Below are 24,307 nucleotides of genomic sequence, written 5' to 3'. Positions count from 1 at the left end.
AGGGAGGGGTTCCTCTCCCCAGCAGCTCCGGTGGACCTGGGCCAAGCCTGGGGAGGGGCTCCTCTCCCTGCCTGCCTCCACGGCCCTCGATAGCCAGCCGGTCATGCCCTCCCCATGTCCCACAGTGTCCTGCGTTGGCATGACAGAGAGTTTCTTTGCCCCACTCGCCCCACACTGATCCCTCTTGTGATAACCTCTGCACGCCATGTTCACTACTTGTGTAGGGTTATGATATTTTGTGTGCAAAGGTGCCTGGTGAGGGATCATTGGAAAACTCATGATCTGCTGAATATTGTGCCGTTGAAATGCGTGTGACACCAGTGCATGTAGAATGGTGAGATTTTAATGTATGTTTGTTGCTAGGCTGACCATATTCCAGGTGCCCCAAAAGAGGACACTAATGGGGGGGGTGGGAGCTGATGGGGGGTGGGAGCTGACGGGGAGTTGTAGAGTTAGAGGTGCTGGAGGGGGTGCGGTGGGGATACTCATGAGGTGAGGGCAGTGTTGGCAGCTGTCACAGTGGCAGAGTGCTGGCAACAGCTGTCAGTCAGCGCCGACCTGCGGGACACCCCCCCCAGGACTGGGAGTGTGGGCCTGGGTGGGCGGGATCTCACAGCAATCAATCAGCTTTGGATGCAGGGCAATTGGCTAGTTGGGAAGGTGACTAATCAGGGATGTTTCTGTGCTTCAGCGCTTGTGCTCTGCAAAGACCCCCGGACATTTGCTGTTATGGCAAAACCCCTCAGCAGGCTCAAAGAAGAGGATCTGTCCATAAAGACCCAGACATATGTCAAAGTTTTTGTTACTGAAATATGTCATAGTTCTGGGGATTGTCTCACTCAAACTCCTCAGAGATGACAAAGGACCGACTGTGGGTATTAGAAAACTCTTATCTGGCCGTCCATCACCAACAGGAAGAAAGGGGTAAACAAATAAATTTATAATTCACCTGAAGGATGCTTTGGAGCTCACACACACCATGAAGTTGCCTAACCCCATGACTGTTGGCCCCTTACTGAAACTTAGTGGGGGGAGAGGGGTTGGTTGGCTTCTCCCAGTACCAATAGACAGGAAGGGCCAATGAGAAAAGAAAACCCTGGGGCAGGCAGACCAATGAGGGAGTCAGGTGCCAGTTCTCTGTGTTAGCTGGAGCTGCCTGCCAGAGAAGGGCAGAGCTAAGGGGAGAGGAGCAGCCAGAGCTGGGTTGGAGGCAGAGGAGTAGAAGCATTGATGCAGAAGGAAGCTGGGTCTGGAGCTGGGTGTGGTGAGCAACTGGGGAGAGTGAGGGGGGACCCTGGGCAGCGTGGGATGACATCATGTTTTCCATTCCCCTTTCCCATTTTTTCCTTAATTTTTTTTTATTACTTGCTGTTTAATCAATCGTATTTGTTCTGAACTCGATGCGATGCTGAGTGGAGACATCAGGGATGTGTCTGGAGTGAAGAGAGCACCCCAGAGTGGGGATACGACACCCTAGCCTCTGTCCTGAGTGATTGCAATAAAATTGGGGATGAAAACCCCGCAGGAATCTTGGGGCCAGCCTTGTCGGGGTTTCAGACACCAGAGTGGAAGGGGAGTCCTCGAGGTCAGGCAGGTCTCCAGGTAAAGGGAGTGGGAGCGAGGACTCAGCTCCTTTTGCTATTCGGTTCTATTAGGGTGGTGTATAAGCCAGAAAAGTTCCCCACAATAGTAAGACCGTTTCCCCTGCTTACCTCTCTGCATATTTATTGGTTTCTTGAAAAGTTAGTTAGGATGTTAGGGGAAAGTGTCAGAGCGGCCACCAGGGAGAGTTGCTGGCCACACTCTGAGGCCACCAAATTTGGTCGTGAGAATCCCTGGGCTAGATGCTCATGATGGGCCCTTCTGACCGTAGAGCCTGTGAGTGGAACAGAAGCTGGACACAGAGATGCTGCAGCGCGATGGGTTTATCGCTAGGACCCAGGAGCAGCTGGGAGGCGGCTCTGGGGGGAGCGGTCGCTGGGGTCCGGCCCGGCAGCGGGAAGTGACTCGCAGCCGCTGCGGTGACTCTGGCTCCCAGGCTCCTGGCGAGATCCCCGAGCCCCGGTGGCTGGTGCTGGGAGCCCGGAGCCCTGGCTGCAGCCGGGGGGCCCCGCTCGGAGGGAAGGTGAGAGAAACTCGCTCCCCCCCGCAGCACACCCGGGCTGCAGAGGGAGGAGGATAAAGAGGTGCAGGGGGGTGAGGACAGGCAGGTGGGCGCAGGAGGCGGGTGCTGGGGATGCGGGGGGCAGGCTGGGATGGGGGCGGGGGTGCACTGAAGAGAAGATGAGGCCATGCGGGGGAATTGGGGGGCTGAGGGGAGGGAGGCTGGAATGGGGGATGATGTGAGTGGGGGTCACAGCGAGGGAAAGGGGGTGTTTGGGGAGACTGGCGGGGAACAGAGGCAAAAACCCAGCCCCCCACCCCCACACCCTGCTCCCAGTGTGTTATTGTCAGACACACCCCTGCTGGTGGGGTCTGTGTCTCATGAGTTTTGGCGTCGCCTAGGGCCCTGGTCTCATTTCTGGGCAGGATTCACATCTCAGCCACACCGGAGTCACTGCTGCTTTGGGCAGGCAGGGAGTGTGGATGGGCCAATGGGATCAGCCTCTGCCTGCCTGTCCCTGGGGGCTGCTGCAGGAGTCCAGGGCAGCTCATTCTTTAGGTGATGCCATCAGAGGGCTCCTGCTGCTTCTAAGGGAGAGGGGTTTACACAGCAGTGTGAGGATATCCCCTAAAGTGGCCCCTTTAGTTCTGCTTTTTTTCTAGCATTTGGCTCAGAGACACTGTTACTGGGAGGATCTGAAGAGTCAGGGTGGGAACCGGGGTGTGACATGGACTCCAGCCCCTTTTGTAACCTCCCCCATCGTGCCTTTCGCCCCGACAGGCTGAGGAATCACGTCCACATTTTGCTCCAGATGGGCCCGTCTTCCAGGAGACAGGGAAGGGAAATGTCTGTGATGGAGCCAGCTCAGGTAGGGGATTTTCAGGGAGCTCCTGGGCAGGGGCAGGGAGGAGACAAGGTATGATAAAACTGCTGATTTTCTGAATGGGCCCCTTGGTGACGGGGGAGGGGAGAAGGGACATTCTCCCATTTCTCAAACAGGATCCAACCCCCTTGCACAGGGCTGGGAGTGAGACCCCACTAGCCAGAGGCTGCTGTGAAATACGAAGGGAAGCTGTTGGGATTCCTGTCCCTGTCCCTGGCTCAGAGCTCTGCTTCCCGTATCAGCCTGTGTCTGGCAGGTGTGTGGGAAATGAGAAGACCCTGCCCTGCTCCGTCTGCTGGGGGGGACAAGGAGCTCTAACCTTCTCCCCACCCCCTGAAGCCTCCTGGCTGCTCTGAACAGGGTGGGGGTGGAATTCTGCTACTCTGTCGCTCCCAGAGCTTCCATTTCTTTATCTGTCCTCACTAGTGGGACTAGTGGGATTGTGGCTGGAGCAGCAGGTGCTGAGTGGGGGCTTTTGGTGTTCCAGATGCCGGTGACCTTCGAGGAGGTGGCTGTGTATTTCACCCAGGGGCAGGGGGCTCTCCTGGACCCCACTCAGAGAGCCCTCTACAGGGACGTCATGCAGGAGAACTACGAGACGGTGACCTCGCTGGGTAAGGGATTCTTGTCCCCTCGGTTATTCGAAATCGTAGGGTCTCCGTGTCTGAATCTGGTCAGGTTCTTCCCTGGTCAGTTAGATCAGAGGTGAATGGGTTTCATAATGCACAGCTGGCCTGTGAGAGAGACTTGCATCTCTGTGCCCTCTCCAGTGGGACATGGGTGTCAAAACCCATTGGACAAGCTAAACCATCCCCAGCTTTCAAAGGGGCATAAATCCGTCATTGTCCTGTCTGTGTCGTTTCTCGGCTGCACACACAATCCCTGTTCACCTCCCTCCTTGGGACTAACTCCAGCCATGGGGAGGGCTCTGGGCTCTGCAGGTTTAGAAAGAGGCAGGGGTTTAAGTCCAGAGCTGTGTGTGAGTCAACAAGGCCCCCAGAGCGCACAGATCTTGGGAACGCCTACTGAGGGTGTAGTAATAATTCAACTCACCTCCCCAGACAACTTCCTCTGCGCGAGGGGGCTCAGTGACCATTTCCCCGTCCTCTTGGATTCCACGTTCCTCCAGCAGAGCACAGGGATAGATTCCACTCACGGAATGTCCTTTGTGACAAATACTCCACCAATGCTCCATGCACCCTGATCTGGTCTGATTTCACCCTCTGCACAGGATTCCCCCTTTCCAAACCTAAGCTGATCGCCCAGCTGGAACGAGGGGAAGAGCCGTGGGTTCCCGATCTCCAGGCCTGCAAGGAAAGAAGGTTTCCGAGATGCAGCCATACAGGTGAGGATTGACACAGAAACCATTTAGGGAATGAAGGAAAAAGCTGAGAATCCCAAAATATGGTGTGAGTAAGCACCCTCAGTTCTTCCTCATCTCAGCCAGGACAGGGCTGCAGTCATCAGATATAGCTCACGCCATTCCACCCAGTCTCTTAGCTGCAGGAGTTTCCTTCCCAGCTTTCCTTCCCTGTGAGGGTTTGGTTGGGATGTGGAGGCGGAGTCCAATTGCTCAGTCTTTGTGTTGGGTTTTCCCTTTGTGCTGTTCCTCTTTCTCCCCAGCACAATGACTCCTGTCTGGATTGTGTCTCTCCCAGCAGGTGCTGAGCGAGGGAGTGAGAATGAGGAGGGGAATCATCATGAGGAAGTTCCCGGGGAAATGGAACCACAGGGGACCTTTGTGGGAAGAGCTGAAGGGAATTTTTCCCAGTGCTTGGAGCAGGCAGAAGCCTGGGGAAGTTGGCACAGGTCAGAGAGGCTTCTGGTAAACCACCCAGGGAAGAAAGTGGATGAATCTTTTAATGGTGGGGGAGGAGAGGAGGATCCCAGAGAGCCGCAGAGAAATCCCAAGGAAGAGACACCCTGGCACTACCTTCAGTGTGGGAAAGGATTCATTGTGAGATCACAGCTTGTGACACATCAGACAATCCATACTGGAGAGAAACCCCTTCAATGCTTGGACCATGGGGAAAGCTCAAATAAGCTCACAGATCTTAATAACCATGGGAGATGCCACACTGGAGAGAAACCGGCTCAATCCCTCGAGTGCGGGAAATGTTTCATTTCGAAGACACAAATAATTAGACATCAGTTAAGCCACACAGGGGAGAGACCCCACAAGTGCTTGGACTGTGGGAAAAGTTTCATACAGAGGTCACAGCTTGTTCAACATCAGGCAATCCACACAGGAGAAGGACCCCATAAGTGCTTGGACTGTGGGAAAAGTTTCATAAGAAAGTCAAACCTTGTTAAACATCAGGCATTACACACAGGAGCGAGACCCCACAGGTGCTTGGACTGTGGGAAAAGTTTCATACAGAGGTCACACCTAGTTCGTCATCAGGCAATCCACACAGGAGAGAGACCCCACAAGTGCTTGGACTGTGGGAAAAGTTTCATGAGAAGGCCACACCTTGTTAAACATCAGGCAATGCACACAGGAGAGAGACCACACAAGTGCTTGGACTGTGGGAAATGTTTCATACAGAGGTCACACCTAGTTCGTCATCAGGCATTACACACAGGAGAGAGACCCCACAAGTGCTTGGACTGTGGGAAAAGTTTCATAAGAAGGTCACACCTAGTTCGCCATCAGGCATTACACACAGGAGAGAGACCCCACAGGTGCTTGGACTGTGGGAAAAGTTTTTTACAAAGATCAAACCTTGTTCAACATCAGGCAATCCACACAGGAGAGAGACCCCACAGGTGCTTGGACTGTGGGAAAAGTTTCATAAGAAGGTTAGACCTTGTTAAACATCAGGCATTACACACAGGAGAGAGACCCCACAAGTGCTTTGACTGTGGGAAATGTTTCACAGAGAGGTCAAACCTTGTTCAGCATCAGGCAATCCACACAGGAGTGAGACCCCACAAGTGCTTGGAGTGTGGGAAAAGTTTCATACACAGGTCACACCTAGTTCGTCATCAGGCAATCCACACAGGAGTGAGACCCCACAAGTGCTTGGACTGTGGGAAAAGTTTCATAGAGAGGTCAAACCTTGTTAAACATCAGGCAGTCCACACAGGAGTGAGACCCCACAAGTGCTTGGAGTGTGGGAAAAGTTTCATACAGAGGTCACACCTTGTAGAACATCAGGCAATCCATACAGGAGAGAGACCCCACAAGTGCTTGGACTGTGGGAAAAGTTTCATAAGAAGGTCACACCTTGTTCAACATCAGACTTTACACACAGGAGAAAGAACTCAGAAGTGCTTGGACTGTGGGAAAAGTTTCATACAGATGTCACACCTTGTTAAACATCAGGCAATCCACACAGGAGAGACTCCAGAGGTGCTTGGACTGCAAAAAAAGTTTCATATGGAGGTCTGACCTTATTAAACATGGAAGAATCCACACAGGATCTAAACTTCTGTGACACGTGGCAAGAAAGGGTTAAGCAACTTGCATGTAATTGACTCAGGGTCAACATTAAGAGAGAGATTTTAAAAGTGTGTCCACATTAGATAGCTAGAGTTTGAAATGTATATTCTATATTTGAAATGATATTCTATGATTCTAAGATTGCTAACTGTAGTAATCTATGCTTAGCTATCCAAAGGGTTCCTGTATTCTGTTAAATCAGGGATCAATAATTCAGTGATTATACCCGTCGCCTATACCACCTGCCCTATTCTAGGTCAGTCTCATTGAATTCGCTGGGGGTAGGGGCTGAAGGAGGGAATGTTTATAGCTGAAATCACCAAAATGTGTTTTGTAAGGTTAATGTTAATCGGATCTGTTCCGCTCTCCTGCTCGGACATTTTCTCTGGGGATCCCGGAGACAGAAAGGAGCTGGTGTTACCATCTTGGCTACCAATCCCCACGGTGACTCTCTACACTAGCAATTCTCAAACTGTGGGCAGAGCCTCCCAGTAAAGGCACAGTAGAGGCAGAGGAATGTGTCAAGGGAGGCGTGAACAGTGTGGGCTGTTTGGTTTTTTTTTTTAAAGAGCACTGGCTGTCGGCCCCAGTTGGCTGGGGCTCATGAAGAAGGACCAGGCCTAGCTGGGAGGTGGGGATAAATGCTCAGGCTCTCAAACCCAGGTGGAGCAGCAGCACAGAAGTAGGGGTGGCAATGGGGTGATAATGGGGTGATAAGTCTGCTGTGAACAGCGATATTGAGGAATATCACTTTTCACGTGGCCACCCTAACTTCTGTGCTGCTATTGGAGGCCTTCAGAGCTGTGCACATCGCCAGCAACTACTCTGCCATTAGAGCTGGGTGGTGATATATGTGCTTTTGAGGGTTGGAGTGTAAATGACCAAAGACACAAAGAAGGGCGGGGGGCTGATGAAATGCATTTGAGAACCCCTGGTCTACACTCCTATGGGCACCACATTTACAAGATGATAAATCTTCTCCAAAGTATGTCTTGTGAGGTATCATAGGGAAGGTCATCGCCTGCTGAATTTTATTGTCCCATTAAAATATGTCTATCAGCACTGTCCATGGAGCTCTGAGAGTTTGCTGTATGTTTGTTACATGCTGAAAAGCTGGAAAATGCCAACAGACGAGCTCCTCAGAGACAATGGCGCCTGCACACCAGCTAGGTGCTACGTGGCCAGTAATTGCTTAGCCGGCCATTCTCCAGCTGTGGAGCTGGGAACAGGAGAGTTACAATTCACCGGAAGGAGGGCTGGATGCTCACTTAGGCCACAGACTGATTGTCGGCTGCTCCCCGGCTGGGGGATGAACCTCAAAGAGGAGAGTGGTACAAAAGCACAAGGGAGAATTGCCTCCATTTTTATCTCTCCTCTCCCATCTTTACAGAAGGCAACAAGATGGCTTGAAAGGCAACAGGGGCCTTGGAGTGTGGAGGGCGGACCAAGGCTGGAAGGAAATCCAGCCTGGGTACTAAGAACTGCGAACTGCCTGCAACAGCGGGTGGGGTGGGAAATCCTGTTTTCTTCACATCTTCCTTAGTTTGATAAAATTTAGGATTTAAAATGCATGTTTTAATTTTATAGTTTTAACCCATTCTGACCTTTTACATCTTTCTCCCTTGTAATCCCTGAAAACCTCCTTGCTCCAGTTAATAAACTGGTATTTGTGTTTTGTCTGGACCTGTGTGTTTTCATGGAAGTATTTGGAGGATTTGACTGGAGAGAACAAGGCTGTGGCCTAATCCGACCCCTTTGTGGGAGTGACCAACTAATTATTGAGTTTGTCCAGCACAGTGAACAGACTGAGCAGTCCAAGATGCACGTTCCCGGGGTGCAAGGCTGGGAGTAGAAAATTGGCTGATGTTGCTGTGCCGTTTGGTACGTTCCTGAGTGTCTGGCTGGTCGCACTCAGTACAGTGCAGCCAGGAGTGACTTTGAAGGCTGGTGGCTGTGTGGGAGCAGAGCGTGGAGGGGTTTGTTGTTCACACAGGGAAGCAGCAGGGTGGATTTGATTTAAATCACTAGTCAGGAAGACTCGATTTAATCATGGTGTTCTACATAAAAATGTACTCTTGTTGGTTGTTATAACCTTAATACATATTCTTCACAACGCAGAGATAGATGTAGGTTTCATTTTCAGAAGGTACACACTATACATTTGGAGACACAAAGCCACAGTTTGAGAACTGGAAAACTAAGCATCTCTGATGGTATCTTCTAGACTGAGCACTGAGTCGCATTGGGTAGATAGAAAGATTAACCTAAGTAATCTATACAGAAGCCTGTGGAACCCCATAAGACTGGGTCCTTAATGCATGAACTATAGGAACTCATTTACAAAACTTTTCTTAAACATGACATGACTATATTGTCTCATACTATAGAATTGGAATTTATAATCCCTATTCCATGATGAGAGATCTTTGAGTTATAATGTATCTTAATTAAAACCATCATTAGATTAAAAAAAATTTTCCTCAAAAACCAATGAAAAAAATCCAATTTAAATAACAAAAATCTGATTTTCTTGATTAAAAAAAAATCATTGATTTTTATTCACCCTGGGAAACAGTGTAAGCCAAGCCCTGGGATGGAGAATTAAGCAGTTCAACAGTCCAGATTGTACCCTGGGGTACGTCTCACACCCGCTGTCTCCTGGGACCCAGCATGGCACCATTGGGCTTTCATCCTCCTGATCCTGAAAGGCAAGCTAAGCAGGGCAAACCACAGAAGAGGAACCAGCCGACATCCTCAACTCCACTAACTTTGATTTTGGCTAACTCCTGAACTCCCCCGGCATGGGAGACTTGAGGTTCTGCTGCCAGCCTTCCCCTCATGTGTCTGTTTTCTTCCCAATGGTCAGGGGTGAAAGTAACTTAAAGGACTTAGCACAGGGGTGAGCAAAGTTTTTGGCCCGAGGGCCATATCGGGGTTGTAAAATTGTATGGCGGGCCAGGTAGGGAAGGCTGTGCCTCCCCAAACAGCCTGGCCCTGCCCCCTATCCGCCCCCTCCCACTTCCCACCCCCTGACTGCCCCCCTCAGAATCCCCATGAGCCTCTCCCAGGACAGAGCCCCCAGTCTGGCCAGGGCCCCTTCCCGGCCCTGCCCCTGCCCAAGGGCAGGCCCCGCTCGGAGGGAAGGTAAGAGAGACCCTCCCAGGGAGCAGGATAAAGAGGTGGAGGTGGGGGGGTGCAGAAGGCGGGTGCTGGGGATGCGGGGGGCAGGCTGGGATGGGGGCGAGGGTGCACTGAAGGGAAGATGGGGCAATGCAGGGGGATCGGGGAGATTGTGGGGCTGAGTGGAGTGAGGCTGGAATGGGGGAAGGGGAGCCTGGCGGGGGAAGGGGGACAGATGCCAAGGCAGCTTCTCTGCCCCATGGGACCCGAGAGGGGAGGGGCGGAGAGAAGCTCTTCTTCTCCTGGAACTGGTCAAGCCAGCTTTAGGAGTGATCAGGGGACAAATCCCTCAGGGCACAGAGGCTACAAGGCAACTCCCTCCCTCCCCCCAGACACAGACACCCAGCTCCCAGTGTGTTATTGTCAGACACACCCGTGCTGGTGGGGTCTGTGTCTCATGAGTTTTGGGGTCTGCCCGGGGCCCTGATCTGATTTCACTGCAGGGTTCAGATCTCAGCCACACCAGAGTCACTACTGGCTCAGGGAGCCGTGGGTGGGGGGTGGGGGAGGGTGAGTGCGGATGGGCCAATGGGACCAGCTTCTGCCTGCCTGTCCCTGGGGGCTGCCTGGGGAGTCCAGGGCAGCTCATTCTCCTGCTGTTGCTAAGGGAGAGGGGTTTACACTGCAATGGGGGGCAATCCCCTAAAGTGACCCCTTTGTTTCTGCTCTTTTTCTAGCATTTGGCTCAGAGTTGCTGTTACTGGAAGGGTCTGAAGAGCCTGGGGGGAATGTGGAAGTGTGAAAATGGAAGAGGGGATTTGCAGCAGCCATCTTAGTGGTGTTAAGAGACAGAGCAGAAGACAGGCTAACCTTAACCCTAACATCTCGAGATTTGTAGAAGCTGGGATTGTGTAAGGTGGATGGGAAAACTACATGGGAAGCTGTTTTCTAACCTTGCTTTAAGATGAGAATGGACTGCTGACTAAGATAATGGGGAGGAAAATGTATAAACAAGATTCAGCTGTATCCGTTGACATATGTGAGGGGAACCTATAAATACGTGCTTGAAACTGTTGTACTTCGGAGACCTGCCTAAGGAAGGGGACCCCCCTGTCCGTAGGCTCCCCCTGCAATTGCTTGAAATAAACTGCCTCAGACTTGCTGCTAACAAACACAAGAGTGAAGACTCAGTTTCTTCCACAGGAATCTGGGGGTGACATGGACTGAAGCCCCTTCTGTAACCTTCCCCCATCGCCCCGACAGGCTGAGGAATCACGTCCATGTTTCGCTCCAGATCGTCCCGTCTTCCAGGAGACGGGGAAAGGGAATGGCTGTGATGGAGCCAGCTCAGGTAGGCTATTTTCAGGGACCTGCTGGGCAGGGGGAGGCAGAGGCAGGGAGGAGACAGGGTGTGATAAACCTGCTGATTTTCTGAGTAGGCCCATTGGTGGCGGGGGAGGCGAGAGGGGACATTCCTCCATTTCTCAAACAGGATATAACCCCCCTCGGCAGGGCTGGGAACATTTTCCAGACTCCCAGTGCTGGAGCCTGAACCCACTAGCCTGAGGCTGCTGTGAAATACGAAGGGAAGCTGTTTGGATTCCTGACCCTGTCCCCAGCTCAGAGCTCTGCTTCTCGAATCAGCCTGTGGCTGGCAGCTGTGTGGGAAATGAGAAGTCCCTGCCCTGCTCTGTCTGCTGGGGGGGGACAGGAGCGCTCAACTTCTCCCACCCTGAAGCCTCCTGGCTGCTCTGAGCAGGGTGGGGGTGGGATTCTGCTACTCTGGCCCTCCCAGAGCTTCAAGTTTTTTTTTCCTTTCCCATGATGAGTGGGATTGTATCTGGGTCAGCAGGTGCTGAGTGAGGGACTCTTGGTGTTTCAGATGCCGGTGACCTTCGAGGAGGTGGCTGTGTATTTCACCCAGGGGCAGGGGGCTCTGCTGGACCCCGCTCAGAGAGCCCTCTACAGGGATGTCATGCGGGAGAACTACGAGACGGTGACCTCGCTGGGTTAGGGATTCCCGTCCCCTCGGTTATTAGAAGCCGTGGAACCTGCATGTCAGACTCTGGTCAGGTTCTTCCCCGGTCAGTTAGATCAGAGGCGAGTGGGTTCCATAATGCACAGCTGGCCTGTGAAAAAGACTTGCATCTCTGTGCCCTCTCCAGTGGGACGTGGGTGTCAAAACCCAATGGACAAGTTAAACCATCCCCACGCCTCCAGCTTTCAAAGGGGCATATATCCAGCATTGTCCTGTCTGTGTTGTTTCTCCGCTGCACACACAGTCCCTGTTCACCTTCCTCCTTGGGAATAGCTCCAGCCATGGGGAGGGCCCTGGGCTCTGCAGGTTTAGAAAGAGGCAGGGGTTTAAGTGCAGAGCTGTGTGTGAGTCAGCAAGGCCCCCAGAGCGCACAGATCCTGGGAACGCCTAGTGAGGGTGTAGTAATAGTTCAACTCACCTCCCCAGACAACTTCCTCTGCGCAAGGGACTCAGTGACCATGTTCCCATCCTCTTGGATTCTACGTTCCTCCAGCAGAGCGCAGGGACAGGTTCCACTCACGGAATGTCCTTTGTGACAAATACTCCACCAATGCTCCATGCACCCTGAGCTTGTCTGATTTCTCCCTCTGCGCAGGATTTCCCATTCCCAAACCTGAGCTGATCTCCCGGCTGGAACGAGGGGAAGAGCCATGGGTGCCCGATCTCCAGGCCTGCAAGGAAAGAAAGCTTCCGAGATGCACCCGCACAGGTGAGGACTGATGTAGGAACCATCTGGGGAATGAAGGAAAAAGCTGAGAATCCCAAAATATGGTGTGAGTAATGCGCTCAGTTCTTCCTCATCTCAGCCAGGACAGGGCTGTAGTCAGCTGATATCGCTCACGCCATTCCACCCAGCCTCTTATCTGCAGGAGTTTTCTTCGCAGCTTTCCTTCCCTGTGAGTGTTTGGGTGGGATGTGGAGGCAGAATCCAATTGGTCTGTCTTTGTTTTGGGGTTTCCCTTTGTGCTATTCCTCTTTCTCCCCAGCACAATGACTCCTGTCTGGATTGTTTCTCTCTCCCAGCAGGTGCTGAATGAGGGAGTGAGAACTAGGAGGGGAATCAACATGAGGAAGTTCCTGGGGAAGTGGAAACACACGGGACCTTTGTGGGAAGAGCTGAAGGGAATTTTTCCCAGTGCTTGGAGCAGGCAGAAGCCTGGGGACATTGGCACAGGTCAGAGGGGCTTCTGGGAAACCACCCAGGGAAGAAAGTGGATGAATCTGTTAGCGGTGGGGGAGGTGACTAGGATCCCAGAGCGCAGCAGACAAATCCCAAGGAAGAGACACCGTGGCACTACCTTCAGTGCGGGAAAGGATTCATTGTGAGATCACAGCCAATCCATACTGGAGAGAAACCCCTTCAATGCTTGGACTGTGGGAAAAGCTTCAATTCTTCAGTGACTGATGAGGAGGGATCAGCAAGAGAGGGAAAATTGCTTTTGTAGTGAGCCAGCCACTCCCAGTCCCTATTGAGGCCCACATTGATGGTGTTAAGTTTGCAAATGAATTGTAGCTCTGCAGTTTCTCTTTGAAGTCTGTGTTTGAAGATTTTTGGTTGAAGGATGGCTACTTTTAAATCTGTTATTGAATGTCCAGGGGGAGGTTGCCATCCTTCAACCAAAAAACTGTGGCAGAGGGGCATTGCTGGCACATGATGGCATATATTACGTTAGTAGATGTGCACCTGAATGTGCCCCTGATAGTGTGGCTGATATGGTTGGGTCCTATGATGGTGACGCTAGAGTAGATATGGGGACAGAGTTGGCAACGGGGTTTGTTGCAGGGATTGGTTCCTGGGTTAGTGTTTCTGTGGTGTGGTGTGTAGTTGCTGGTGAGTATTTGCTTTAGATTGGGGGCTGTCTGTAAGGGAGGACTGGCCTGTCTCCCAAGGTCTGCATGGAAGCTGGAGGCAGGTAGGTAAACTTCGCGGTCAGTAGGTTTCCGGTATAGGGAGGTGTTTATGTGACCATCACTTATTTGCTGTGGTGTCCAGGATCTCTTGTGTGGAGTGGTCCAGGCTGAGGTGGATGGTGGGGTGGAAATTGTTGAAATCCTGGTGGAATTCTTAAAGGGCCTCCTTCCCATGGGTCCATATGATGAAGATGTCATCAATGTAGTGCAAGTAGAGGAGGGGGTGCTAAGGGACGAGAGCCGAGGAAGTGTTGTTCTAAGTTTGCCATAAAATGTTGGCATGCTGTGGGGCCATGTGGATACCCGCTGACTTGAAGGTATAAGTTGTCCCCAAATCTGAAATGGTTGTGGGTGAGGACAAAGTCACAAAGCTCAGCCACCAGGTGTGCTGCGGCCTCATCAGGGATACTGTTCCTGACAGCTTGTAGCCCATCCTCGTGTGGAATATTGGTGTAGAGGGCTTCTACATCCATGGTGGCCAGGATGGTGTTTTCAGGAAGATCACCAATGCATTGTAGTTTCCTCAGGAAGTCAGTGGTGTCTCGAAGATAGCTAGGAGTGCTAGTAGCGTAGGGTCTGAGAAGAGAGTCCACGTAGCCAGATAATCCTGCTGTAAGAGTGCCAATGCCTGAGATGATGGGGCGTCCAGGATTTCCAGGTTTATGGATCTTGGGTAGCAGATAGAATACCCCTGGTCGGGGCTCTAGGGGTGTGTCTGCGTAGATTTGTTCCCGTGCTATAGCAGGGAGTTTCTTGAGCAGTTGGTGTAGTTTCTTTTGGTACGTCTCAGTGGGATCTGAGGATAGTGGCCTCTAGAATGTGGTGTTGGACAGTTGCCTGGCAGCTTCCTGTTCATAATCCGACCTGTTCATGATGACTGCAGCACCTCCTTTGTCAGCCCCTTTGATTAGAATGTCAGGGTTGTTTCTGAGGCTGTGGATGGCCTTGCGTTCTGTGCAGCTGAGGTTATGGGGCAAGTGATGCTGTTTGTTCACAATCTGAGCCTGTGCACCTCTGCAGAAGCACTCTGTGTAGAAGTCCAGTCTGTCATTTCGACCGTCAGAAGGAGTCCACGCAGACTTCTTCTTCTTGTAGTGTTGATAGGAGGGTTCCTTTGGGTCAGTGCGCTGTTCAATGGTGTGCTGAAAATATTCCTTGAGTCGGAGACGACAAAAGTAGGCTTCCAGATCACCACAGAATTGTATCATGTGCGGGCGGGTGGTGGGGCAGAAAGAGAGTCCCCAAGATAGGACAGACTCTTCTGCCGTGTTAAGTGTGTGGTTGGATAGATTAACAATATTGTTGGGTGAGTTAAGGGGACCACTGTTGAAGCCCCCTGTGGCATGTAGGAGTTGAGATCGTTTACTGCCCTGAAAAGGCATCAGAAAATAAACACAGGAGAGAGACCCCATAAGTGTTTGGACTGTGGGAAAGGTTTCACAGAGAGATCAGCACTTCTTACACATCAGACACTTCACACAGAAGAGGGACCTCATAAGTTCTTGGACTGTGGGAAAGGTTTCATACTAAGCTCACAATTTATTAGACATCAGAGAATCCACACAGGAGAGAGACCTTTTAAATGCTTGGACTGTGAGAAAAATTGTAACTGTAGCTCAAAACTCACTCAACATGAGAAAACCCACATGTGAGAAAGACACTATAAATATTTTGAAAGTGGGAAAAGTTTAATTAGAGCTCTCGTCTTATTGCACACCTCACATTCCTTCCTAGTGTAAACTCACTCTGAGCTTCTTATGTGTTCTGACCAGTGTTCTCTCATTTTTTACATCCATGTGTGGAATGAATTTGGTTCTATGCACCGGTATGTGACACATCATCTCCATACTGGTGCACAGAACTTAATTCATGTGGTGGGGGTGGGGCCAAGGGAGTGTGGGAGGGGGCTCAGGGCTGGGACAGAGGGATGGGGTGCGGAGCGGTGAGGGCTCTGGCTAGGTGTGCAGGCTGTGGGGTGGGGCTGCAGGTGAGGGCTTTGGGGTGCAGACTGCGTTGGGGAGAGGACACCCCCCAGCCCTCTCTCACCACAGCAGCTTGGGGCCGGGTGAGAGGCACCTCTCCCCAGCCGTGGCAGCTCCTGTGGTCCTGGGCTGGGCTGAGAGAGGGATTCCTCTCCCCAGCAGCTCGAGTGCACCTGGGCCAAGCCTGCAGAGGGGCTCCTCTCCCTGCCTGCCTTCACGGCCGTCAATAGCCAGCCGGTCACGCCCTCCCCATGTCCCGCCGTGTCCTTCGTTGGGATGACAGAGAGTTTCTTAGCCCCACTCGCCCCACACGGATCCCTCTTGTGATAATCTCTGCACCCCATGTTCACCACTTGTGTATGGTTATGATATTTTGTGTGCAAAGTGTGCCTGGTGAAGGATCATTGGAAATCTCATGATCTGCTGAATATTGTGCCATTGAAATGCGTGTGACACCAGTGCATGTAGAATGGTGAGATTTTAATGTATGTTTGTTGCTAGGCTGACCATATTCTAGGTGCCCCAAAAGAAGACACTAATGGGGGGTGGGAGCTGATGGGGGGTGTAGAGTTAGGGGTGCTGGAGGGGGTGCAGTGGGGGTACTCATGAGGTGAGGGCGGTGTTGGATGCTGTCAGAGTGGCAGGGCACTGGCAACAGCTGTAAGTCATCATTGATCTGCGGGAGGCCCCCCTTTCTCCCCAGGGCTGGGAGTCTGGGCCTGGGTGGGCGGGATCTGGCAGCAATCAATCAGCTATGGATGCAGGGCAATTGGCTAGTTGGGAAGGTGACTAATCAGGGATGTTTCTGAGCTTCAGCCCTTGTGCTCTTCAAACACCCCCGGACATTTGCTGGTATGGCAAAACCCGCTCAGAAGGCTCAAAGACGAGGATCTGTCCATAAAGACCCAGACATATGTCAAAGTTTTGTTACTGAAATATGTCATAGTTCTTGGGATTGTCCCACTCAAACTCCTCAGAGACGACAAAGGACCGACTGTGGGTGTTAGAAAACTCTCATCTGGCCGTCCATCACCAACAGGAAGAAAGGGGTAAACAAAGAAATTTATAATTCACCTGAAGGATGCTTTGGAGCTCACACACACCATGAAGTTGCCTGACCCCATGACTGTTGGCCCCTTACTGAAACTTAGTGCGGGGGGGAGGGGGTTGGTTGGCTTCTCCCAGTACCAAAACACAGGAAGTGCCAATGAGAAATGAAAAGGCTCAGACTAGTCGCCAGGGCGAATGGAGAGAGGCCAAGGCACTAGGTCAACCTCGTTGACAGGGCAGGCAGGCAGGGCCGGCTCCAGGCACCAGGCAACCAAGCTGGTGCTTGGGGCGGCACCTGGAGGGGGGCGGCGCGGCGCTCCAGCCGCTGGGGGTGGGAGCCGAGCCCCAGCCGGGGCTCGCCGCCCTGCCCCCGGCGCTCTGGCCGCCGGGGGGGGGAGAGCCTGCCCCCGGCGCTCTGGCCGTCCTCCCCCCCGGCGCCCTCCCTCCGGCCGCCGGGGGGAGAGCGGAGCACCCACCGGGGCTCGCCGCCCTCCCCCCGGGGCTCCGGACGCCGCCCCCCCCGCGGGGGGGGGGCGCGGCCGGAGGCTTTTTTGCCTGGGGCGGTAAAATAGCCAGAGCCGGCCCTGCAGGCAGGCCAAGGATGGAGTCAGGTACCCGTTCTCTGTGTGAGCTGGAGCTGCCTGCCAGAGAAGGGCAGAGCTAAGGGGAGAGGAGCAGCCAGAGCTGGGTCGGAGGCAGAGCAGCAGAAGCACTGATGCAGAGGGAAGCTGGGGCTGGAGCAGTCGAGCTGGGTGTGGTGAGGAGCTGGGGAGAGTGAGGGGGGGACCCTGGGCAGCGTGGGATGACATCATGTTTTCCATTCCCCTTTCCCATTTTTTACTTAATTTTTTTTATTACTTGCTGCTTAATAAATCGTATTTGTTCTGAACTCAATGCATTTCTGAATGGCGACATCAGGGATGCGTCCGGAGTGAAGAGAGCCCCCCAGAGTGGGGATACTACACCCTAGCCTCTGTCCTGAGTGATCGCAACAAAATTGGGAATGAAGACCCCACAGGAATCTTGGGGCCAGTCTTGTCGGGGTTTCAGACACCGGAGTGGAAGGGGAGTCCTTGAGGTCAGGCAGGTCTCCAGGAAAAGGGAGTGGGAGCGAGGACTCAGCTCCTTTTGCTAGTCGATACTATCAGGGTGGTGTATAAGCCAGAAGAGTTCCCCACAATAGTAAGACCGTTCCCCCCGCTTACCTCTGTGCATATTTATTGGTTTCTCGTAAAGTTAGTTAGGATTATAGGGGAAAGTGTCAGAGCGGCCACCAGTGAGAGTTGCTGGCCACACTCTGAGGCCACCAAATTTGGTCGTGAGAATCCCTGGGCTAGATGCTCATGATGGGCCCTTCTGACCGTAGAGCCTGTGAGTGTAACAGGAGCCGGACACAGAGATGCTGCAGGTTGAAGGGTTGATCGCTAGGACCCAGGAGCAGCTGGGAGGCGGCTCTGCGGGGAGCGATCGCTGGGGTCAGGCCCGGCAGCAGGAAGTGACTCGCAGCCGCTGCGGTGACTCTGGCTCCTGGCGAGATCCCCGAGCCCCGGCGGCTGGTGCTGGGAGCCCGGAGCCCTGGCTGCAGCCGGGAGAGGGGAATCTCCAGCAGGGCCCTTCCCGCTGCTCCCCAGGAGCCTCTCCCAGGGCAGAGCCCCCAGCCTGGCCAGGCCCCTTCCCGGCCCGGCCCCTGCCCCAGGGGGGCCCCGCTCGGAGGGAAGGTAAGAGAACCCCCCCCCCCCCAGCACACCCGGGCTGCAGGGGGAGGAGGCGGGTGCTGGGGAGCGGGGGGCAGGCTGGGATGGGGGCCGGGGTGCACTGAAGAGAAGATGAGGCGATGCGGGGGGATTGGGGGGCTGAGGGGAGCGAGGCTGGAATGGGGGAAGATGTGAGTGGGGGGTACTGCGAGGAAAGGGGGTGTGTGGGGACACTGGCGGGGAACAGAGGCAAAAACCCAGCCCCATCGCCCCACACCCTGCTCCCAGTGTGTTATTGTCAGACACACCCCTGCTGGTGGGGTCTGTGTCTCATGAGTTTTGGCGTCGCCTAGGGCCCTGGTCTCATTTCTGGGCAGGATTCACATCTCAGCCACACCGGAGTCACTGCTGCTTTGGGCAGGCAGGGAGTGCGGATGGGCCAATGGGATCAGCCTCTGCCTGCCTGTCCCTGGGGGCTGCTGCAGGAGTCCAGGGCAGCTCATTCTTTAGGTGATGACATCAGAGGGCTCCTGCTGTTCCTAAGGGAGAGGGGTTTACACGGCAGTGTGGGGAAATCCCCCAAAGTGGCCCCTTTAGTTCTGCTTTTTTTCTAGCATTTGGATCAGAGATACAGTTACTGGGAGGGTCTGAAGAGTCAGGGTGGGAACCGGGGTGTGACATGGACTCCAGCCCCTTTTGTAACCTCCCCAATCGTGCCTTTCACCCCGACAGGCTGAGGAATCACGTCCACATTTTGCTCCAGATGGGCCCGTCTTCCAGGACGCAGGCAGGGGAAATGTCTGTGATGGAGCCAGCTCAGGTAGGGGATTTTCAGGGAGCTCCTGGGCAGGGGCAGGGAGGAGACAGGGTGTGATAAACCTGCTGATGTTCTGAGTGGGCCCATTGGTGACGGGGGAGGGGAGATGGGACATTCCCCCATTTCTCAAACAGGATACAACCCCCTTGCACACAGCTGGGAACATTTTCAAGGCTCCTAATGCTGGAGTGAGACCCCACTAGCCTGAGGCTGCTGTGAAATATGAAGGGAAGCTGTTGGGATTCCTGTCCCTGTCCCTGGCTCAGAGCTCTGCTTCCCGTATCAGCCTGTGGCTGGCAGGCGTGTGGGAAATGAGAAGACCCTGCCCTGCTCCGTCTTCTGGGGGGACAAGGAGCTCTCACCTTCTTCCCACCCCCTGAAGCCTCCTGGCTGCTCTGAGCAGGATGGGGGTGGGATTCTGCTACTCTGGCGCTCCTAGAGCTTCCATTTCTTTATCCGTCCTCACACGTGACTAGTGGGATTGTGGCTGGGGCAGCAGGTGCTCAGTGGGGGCTTTTGGTGTTCCAGATGCCGGTGACCTTCGAGGAGGTGGCTGTGTATTTCACCCAGGGGCAGGGGGCTCTGCTGGACCCCGCTCAGAGAGCCCTCTACAGGGATGTCATGCAGGAGAACTATGAGATGGTGACCTCGCTGGGTAAGGGATTCCCGTCCCCTCAGATACTAGAAGCCGTGGGGTCTGTGTGTCTGAATCTGGTCAGGTTCTTCCCATGTCAGTTAGATCAGAGGCGAATGGGTTCCATAATGCACAGCTGCCGTGTGAGAGAGACTTGCATCTCCCTGCCCTCTCCAGTGGGACATGGGTGTCAAAACCCAATGGACAAGCTAAACCATCCCCACCCCTCCAGCTTTCAAAGGGGCATAAATCCAGCATTGTCCTGTCTGTGTTGTTTCTCGGCTTCACACATAAACCTTGTTCACCTCCCTCCTTGGGAATAGCTCCAGCAATGGGGAGGGCTTTGGGCTCTGCAGGTTTAGAAAGAGGCAGGGGTTTAAGTCCAAGCTGTGTGTGAGTCAGCAAGGCCCCAGAGCGCACAGATCCTGGGAACGCCTAGTGAGGGTGTAGTAATAATTCAACTCACCTCCCCAGACAACTTGCTCTGCGCGAGGGGGCTCAGTGACCATTTCCCCATCTTCTTGGATTCCACATTCCTCCAGCAGAGCACAGGGACAGGTTCCACTCACGGAATGTCCTTTCTGACAAATACTCCACCCTGATCTGGTCTGATTTCATCCTCTGTGCAGGATTTCCCATTCCCAAACCTGAGCTGATCGCCTGGCTGGAACGAGGGGAGGAGCCATGGGTGCCCGATCTCCAGGCCTGCGAGGAAAGAAAGCTTCCGAGATGCACCCGCACAGGTGAGGACTGACACAGAAACCATCTAGGGAATGAAGGAAAAAGCTGAGAATCCCAAAATATGGTGTGAGTAAGCACCCTCAGTTCTTCCTAATCTCAGCCAGGACAGGGCTGCAGTCATCAGATATAGCTCACGCCATTCCACCCAGCCTCTTCTCTGCAGGAGTTTGCTTCCCAGCTTTCCTTCCCTGTGAGTGTTTGGGTGGGATGTGGAGGCGGAGTCCAATTGCTCAGTCTTTGTGTTGGGTTTTCCCTCGGTGCTATTCCTCTTTCTCCCCAGCACAATGACTCCTGTCTGGATTGTGTCTCTCCCAGCAGGTGCTGAACGAGGAAGTGAGAATGAGGCGGGGAATCATCATGAGGAAGTTCCCGGGGAAGTGGAACTGCAGGGGACCTTTGTAGGAAGAGCTGAAGGGAATTTTTCCCAGTGCTTGGAGCAGGCAGAAGCCTGGGGAAATTGGCACAGGTCAGAGAGGCTTCTGCGAAACCACCCAGGGAAGAAAGTGGATGAATCTATTAGCGGTGGGGGAGGAGAGGAGGATCCCAGAGCGCGGCAGACAAATCCCAAGGAAGAGACACCCTGGCACTACCTTCAGTGTGGGAAAGGATTTATTTTGAGATCACAGTTTGTGACACATCAGCCAATCCATACTGGAGAGAAACGCCTTCAATGCTTGGACCATGGGGAAAGCTTCAATAAGCTCTCAGATCTTAATAACCATGGGACAAGCCACACTGGAGAGAAACCCGCTCAATCGCTCGAGTACGGGAAATGTTTCATTTCGAAGACACAAATACTTAGATATCAGTTAAGCCACACAGGGGAGAGACCCTGTAAGTGCTTGGACTGTGGGAAAAGTTTCACAGACAGGTCAAACCTTGTTAAACATCAGGCAATCCACACAGGAGAAAGACCCCACAAGTGCTTGGACTGTGGGAAAAGTTTCACAGACAGGTCAAACTTTGTTAAACATCAGGCAATCCACACAGGAGAGAGACCCCACAAGTGCTTGGACTGTGGGAAAAATTTCATACGGAGTTCACAGCTTGTTAAACATCAGGCATTACACACAGGAGAAAGACCCCACAAGTGCTTGGACTGTGGGAAAAGTTTCACAAACAGGTCAAACCTTGTTAAACATCAGGCAATCCACACAGGAGAAAGACCCCACAAGTGCTTGGACTGTGGGAAAAGTTTCATACAGAGGTCACACCTAGTTCGTCATCAGGCAATCCACACAGGAGAGAGACCCCACAAGTGCTTGGACTGTGGGAAAAATTTCATACGGAGTTCACAGCTTGTTCACCATCAGGCATTACACACAGGAGAAAGACCCCACAAGTGCTTGGACTGTGGGAAAAGTTTCATACAGAGGACACACCTAGTTCGTCATCAAGCAATCCACACAGGAGAGAGACCCCACAAGTGCTTGGACTGTGGGAAAAGTTTCATAAGAAGGTCACACCTTGTTAAACATCAGGCATTACACACAGGAGAAAGACCCCACAAGTGCTTGGACTGTGGGAAAAGTTTCATAGAGAGGACACACCTAGTTTATCATCAGGCAATCCACACAGGAGCGAGACCCCACAAGTGCTTGGACTGTGGGACAAGTTTCATACAAAGATCAAACCTCGTTCAACATCAGGCACTCCACACAGGAGAGAGACCCCACAAGTGCTTGGAGTGTGGGAAAAGTTTCAGAAGAAAGTCAACCCTTGTTGAACATCAGGCAATCCATGCAGGAGAGAGACCCCACAAGTGCTTGGACTGTGGGAAAAGTTTCATAACAAGGTCACAACTTGTTCAACATCAGGTAATCCATACAGGAGAGAGACCACAGAAATGCTTGGACTGTGGGAAATGTTTCAAAAGAAAGTCAAACCTTGTTAAACATCAGGCATTACACACAGGAGAAAGACCCCACAAGTGCTTGGACTGTGGGAAAAGTTTCATAACAAGGTCACAACTTGTTCAACATCAGGTAATCCACACAGGAGCGAGACCTCACAAGTGCTTGGACTGTGGGAAAGATTACATACAAAGGTCAGACCTTGTTCAACATCAGGGAATCCACACAGGAGAGACTCCAGAGGTGCTTGGACTGTGGGAAAATTTTCATACGGAGGTCTGACCTCATTAAACATGGAAGAATCCACACAGAATCTAAACTTCTGTGACACATGGCAAGAAAGCAACTTGTATGTAATTGACTTTTAGAGAGAGATTTTAAAAATGTGTCCACCTTAGATAAGTTAGAGTTTGAAATGTAAATGTATATTTTTAAAGACTTGGAAGAAGAGGGCACGTCATTTCTGAGTAACCTAATTGCCTTCTATGACGAGATAACTGGCTCTGTGGATGAGGGGAAAGCAGTGGATGTGTTATTCCTTGATTTTAGCAAAGCTTTTGATGTGATCTCCTACAGTATTCTTGCCAGCAAGTTAAATAAGTATGGGTTGGATGAATAGACCATAAAGTGGATAGAAAGCTGGCTAGATCGTCAGGCTCAATGCGTAGTGATCAATGGCTCCATGTCTAGTTGGCAGCCGATATCAAGTGGAGTGCCCCAAGGGTCAGTCCTGGGGCCGGTTTTGTTCAGTATCTTCATTAATGATCTGGAGGATGACGTGAACTGCACCCTCAGCAAGTTTGCAGATGACACTAAACTGGGAGGACTGGTAGATACGCGGGAGGGTAAGGATAGGATACAGAGGGACGTAGACAAATTAGAGGATTGGGCCAAAATAAATCTGATGAGATTCAACAAGGACAAGTGGAGAGTCCTGCACTTAGGATGAAAGAATCCCATTCACTGCTACAGACTAGGGACCGAATGGGTAGGCAGCAGTTCTGCAGAAATGGACTTAGGGGTTACAGTGGATGAGAAGCTGGATATAAGTCATCAGTGTGGCATTGTTGCCAAGAAGGCTAATGGCATTTTGGGCTGTATAAGTAGGGGCATTGCCAGCAGATCGAGGGACGTGATCGTTCCCCTCTATTCAACATTGGTGAGGCCTCATCTGGAGTATTGTGTTCAGTTTTGGGCCCCACACTACAAGAAGGATGTGGAAAAATTGGAAAGAGTCCAGCGGAGGGCAAGAAAAATGGTTAGGGGGCTGGAGCACATGACTTATGAGGAGAGGCTGAGAAGAAAGAGGGGGGATTTGGTAGCTGCTTTCAACTACCTGAAAGGGGGTTCCAAAGAGGATGGATCTAGACTGTTCTCAGTGGTACCAGATGACAGAACAAGGAGTAATGGTCTCCAGTTGCAGTGGGGAAAGTTTAGGTTGGATATTAGGAAAAACTTTTTCACTAGGAGGGTGGTGAAGCACTGGAACGGGTTACCTAGGGAGGTGATGGAATCTCCTTCCTTAGAGGTATTTAAGGTAAGGATTGACAAAGCCCTGTCTGGGATGATTTAGTTGGGGATTAGTCCTGCTTTAATCACGGCGTTGGACTAAATGACCTCCTGAGGTCCCTTCCAACCCTGATAGTCTATGATTGTAAGAGGGGTAACTGTAGTAATCTATGTTTAGCTATCCAAAGGGTTCCTGTATTCTTTTAAATCAGGGATCAATAATTCAGTGATTATTCCCATCGCCCATGCCACCTGCCCAATTCTAGCTCAGCCTCATTGAATTCGCTGGGGGTAGGGGCTGAAGGATGGAGGGAATGTTTATAGCTGAAATCACCAAAATGTGTTTTATAAGGTTAACGTTCATCGGATCTGTTCTGCTCTCCTGCTCAGACATTTTCTCTGGGGATCCCGGAGACGGAAAGGAGCAGGTGTTACCATCTTGGCTACCAATCCCCACGGTGACTCTCTACACTAGCAATTCTCAAACAGTGGGCAGAGCATCCCAGTGGAGGCACAGGAATGTGTC

At 52.3% G+C, this 24,307-nt stretch overlaps 2 protein-coding genes across 2 annotated transcripts; both read left to right on the top strand.

The window, feature by feature from the left end:
* The first annotated feature begins 3,474 nt into the window (after nt 1-3,474).
* LOC135888223 (zinc finger protein 783-like) lies at nt 3,475-12,627 on the top strand. Its single transcript, XM_065416033.1, has 7 exons — nt 3,475-3,601; nt 4,219-4,332; nt 9,501-9,576; nt 10,816-10,903; nt 11,435-11,561; nt 12,186-12,299; nt 12,617-12,627. The coding sequence occupies exons 1-7, from the start codon at nt 3,475-3,477 to the stop codon at nt 12,625-12,627; spliced, it is 657 nt and encodes a 218-aa protein (XP_065272105.1).
* Nucleotides 12,628-19,572: 6,945 nt separating this feature from the next.
* Nucleotides 19,573-22,562, top strand: LOC135888222 (zinc finger protein 189-like). The gene is made up of 3 exons (XM_065416032.1): nt 19,573-19,699; nt 20,308-20,421; nt 21,494-22,562. The coding sequence occupies exons 1-3, from the start codon at nt 19,573-19,575 to the stop codon at nt 22,552-22,554; spliced, it is 1,302 nt and encodes a 433-aa protein (XP_065272104.1). The 3' UTR covers nt 22,555-22,562.
* The last annotated feature ends 1,745 nt before the right edge of the window (nt 22,563-24,307 follow it).

The sequence above is a fragment of the Emys orbicularis genome, chromosome 13 (genome assembly GCF_028017835.1).
Source record: "Emys orbicularis isolate rEmyOrb1 chromosome 13, rEmyOrb1.hap1, whole genome shotgun sequence".
Taxonomy (NCBI): Eukaryota; Metazoa; Chordata; order Testudines; family Emydidae; genus Emys; species Emys orbicularis.
This window is presented reverse-complemented; position numbering and strand designations above follow the sequence as displayed.

Excerpts from the sequence above, each read along its gene's own strand:
- LOC135888223 (XM_065416033.1), top strand. The coding sequence starts at position 3,475 with ATGCCGGTGACCTTCGAGGAGGTGGCTGTGTATTTCACCCAGGGGCAG. Across the intron at positions 3,602-4,218 it reads CGAGACGGTGACCTCGCTGG|GATTCCCCCTTTCCAAACCT; the intron begins GTAAGGGATTCT and ends CCCTCTGCACAG. Across the intron at positions 9,577-10,815 it reads AGGCCCCGCTCGGAGGGAAG|GCTGAGGAATCACGTCCATG; the intron begins GTAAGAGAGACC and ends TCGCCCCGACAG.
- LOC135888222 (XM_065416032.1), top strand. The coding sequence starts at position 19,573 with ATGCCGGTGACCTTCGAGGAGGTGGCTGTGTATTTCACCCAGGGGCAG. Across the intron at positions 19,700-20,307 it reads TGAGATGGTGACCTCGCTGG|GATTTCCCATTCCCAAACCT; the intron begins GTAAGGGATTCC and ends TCCTCTGTGCAG. Across the intron at positions 20,422-21,493 it reads TCCGAGATGCACCCGCACAG|GAGAAAGACCCCACAAGTGC; the intron begins GTGAGGACTGAC and ends CATTACACACAG.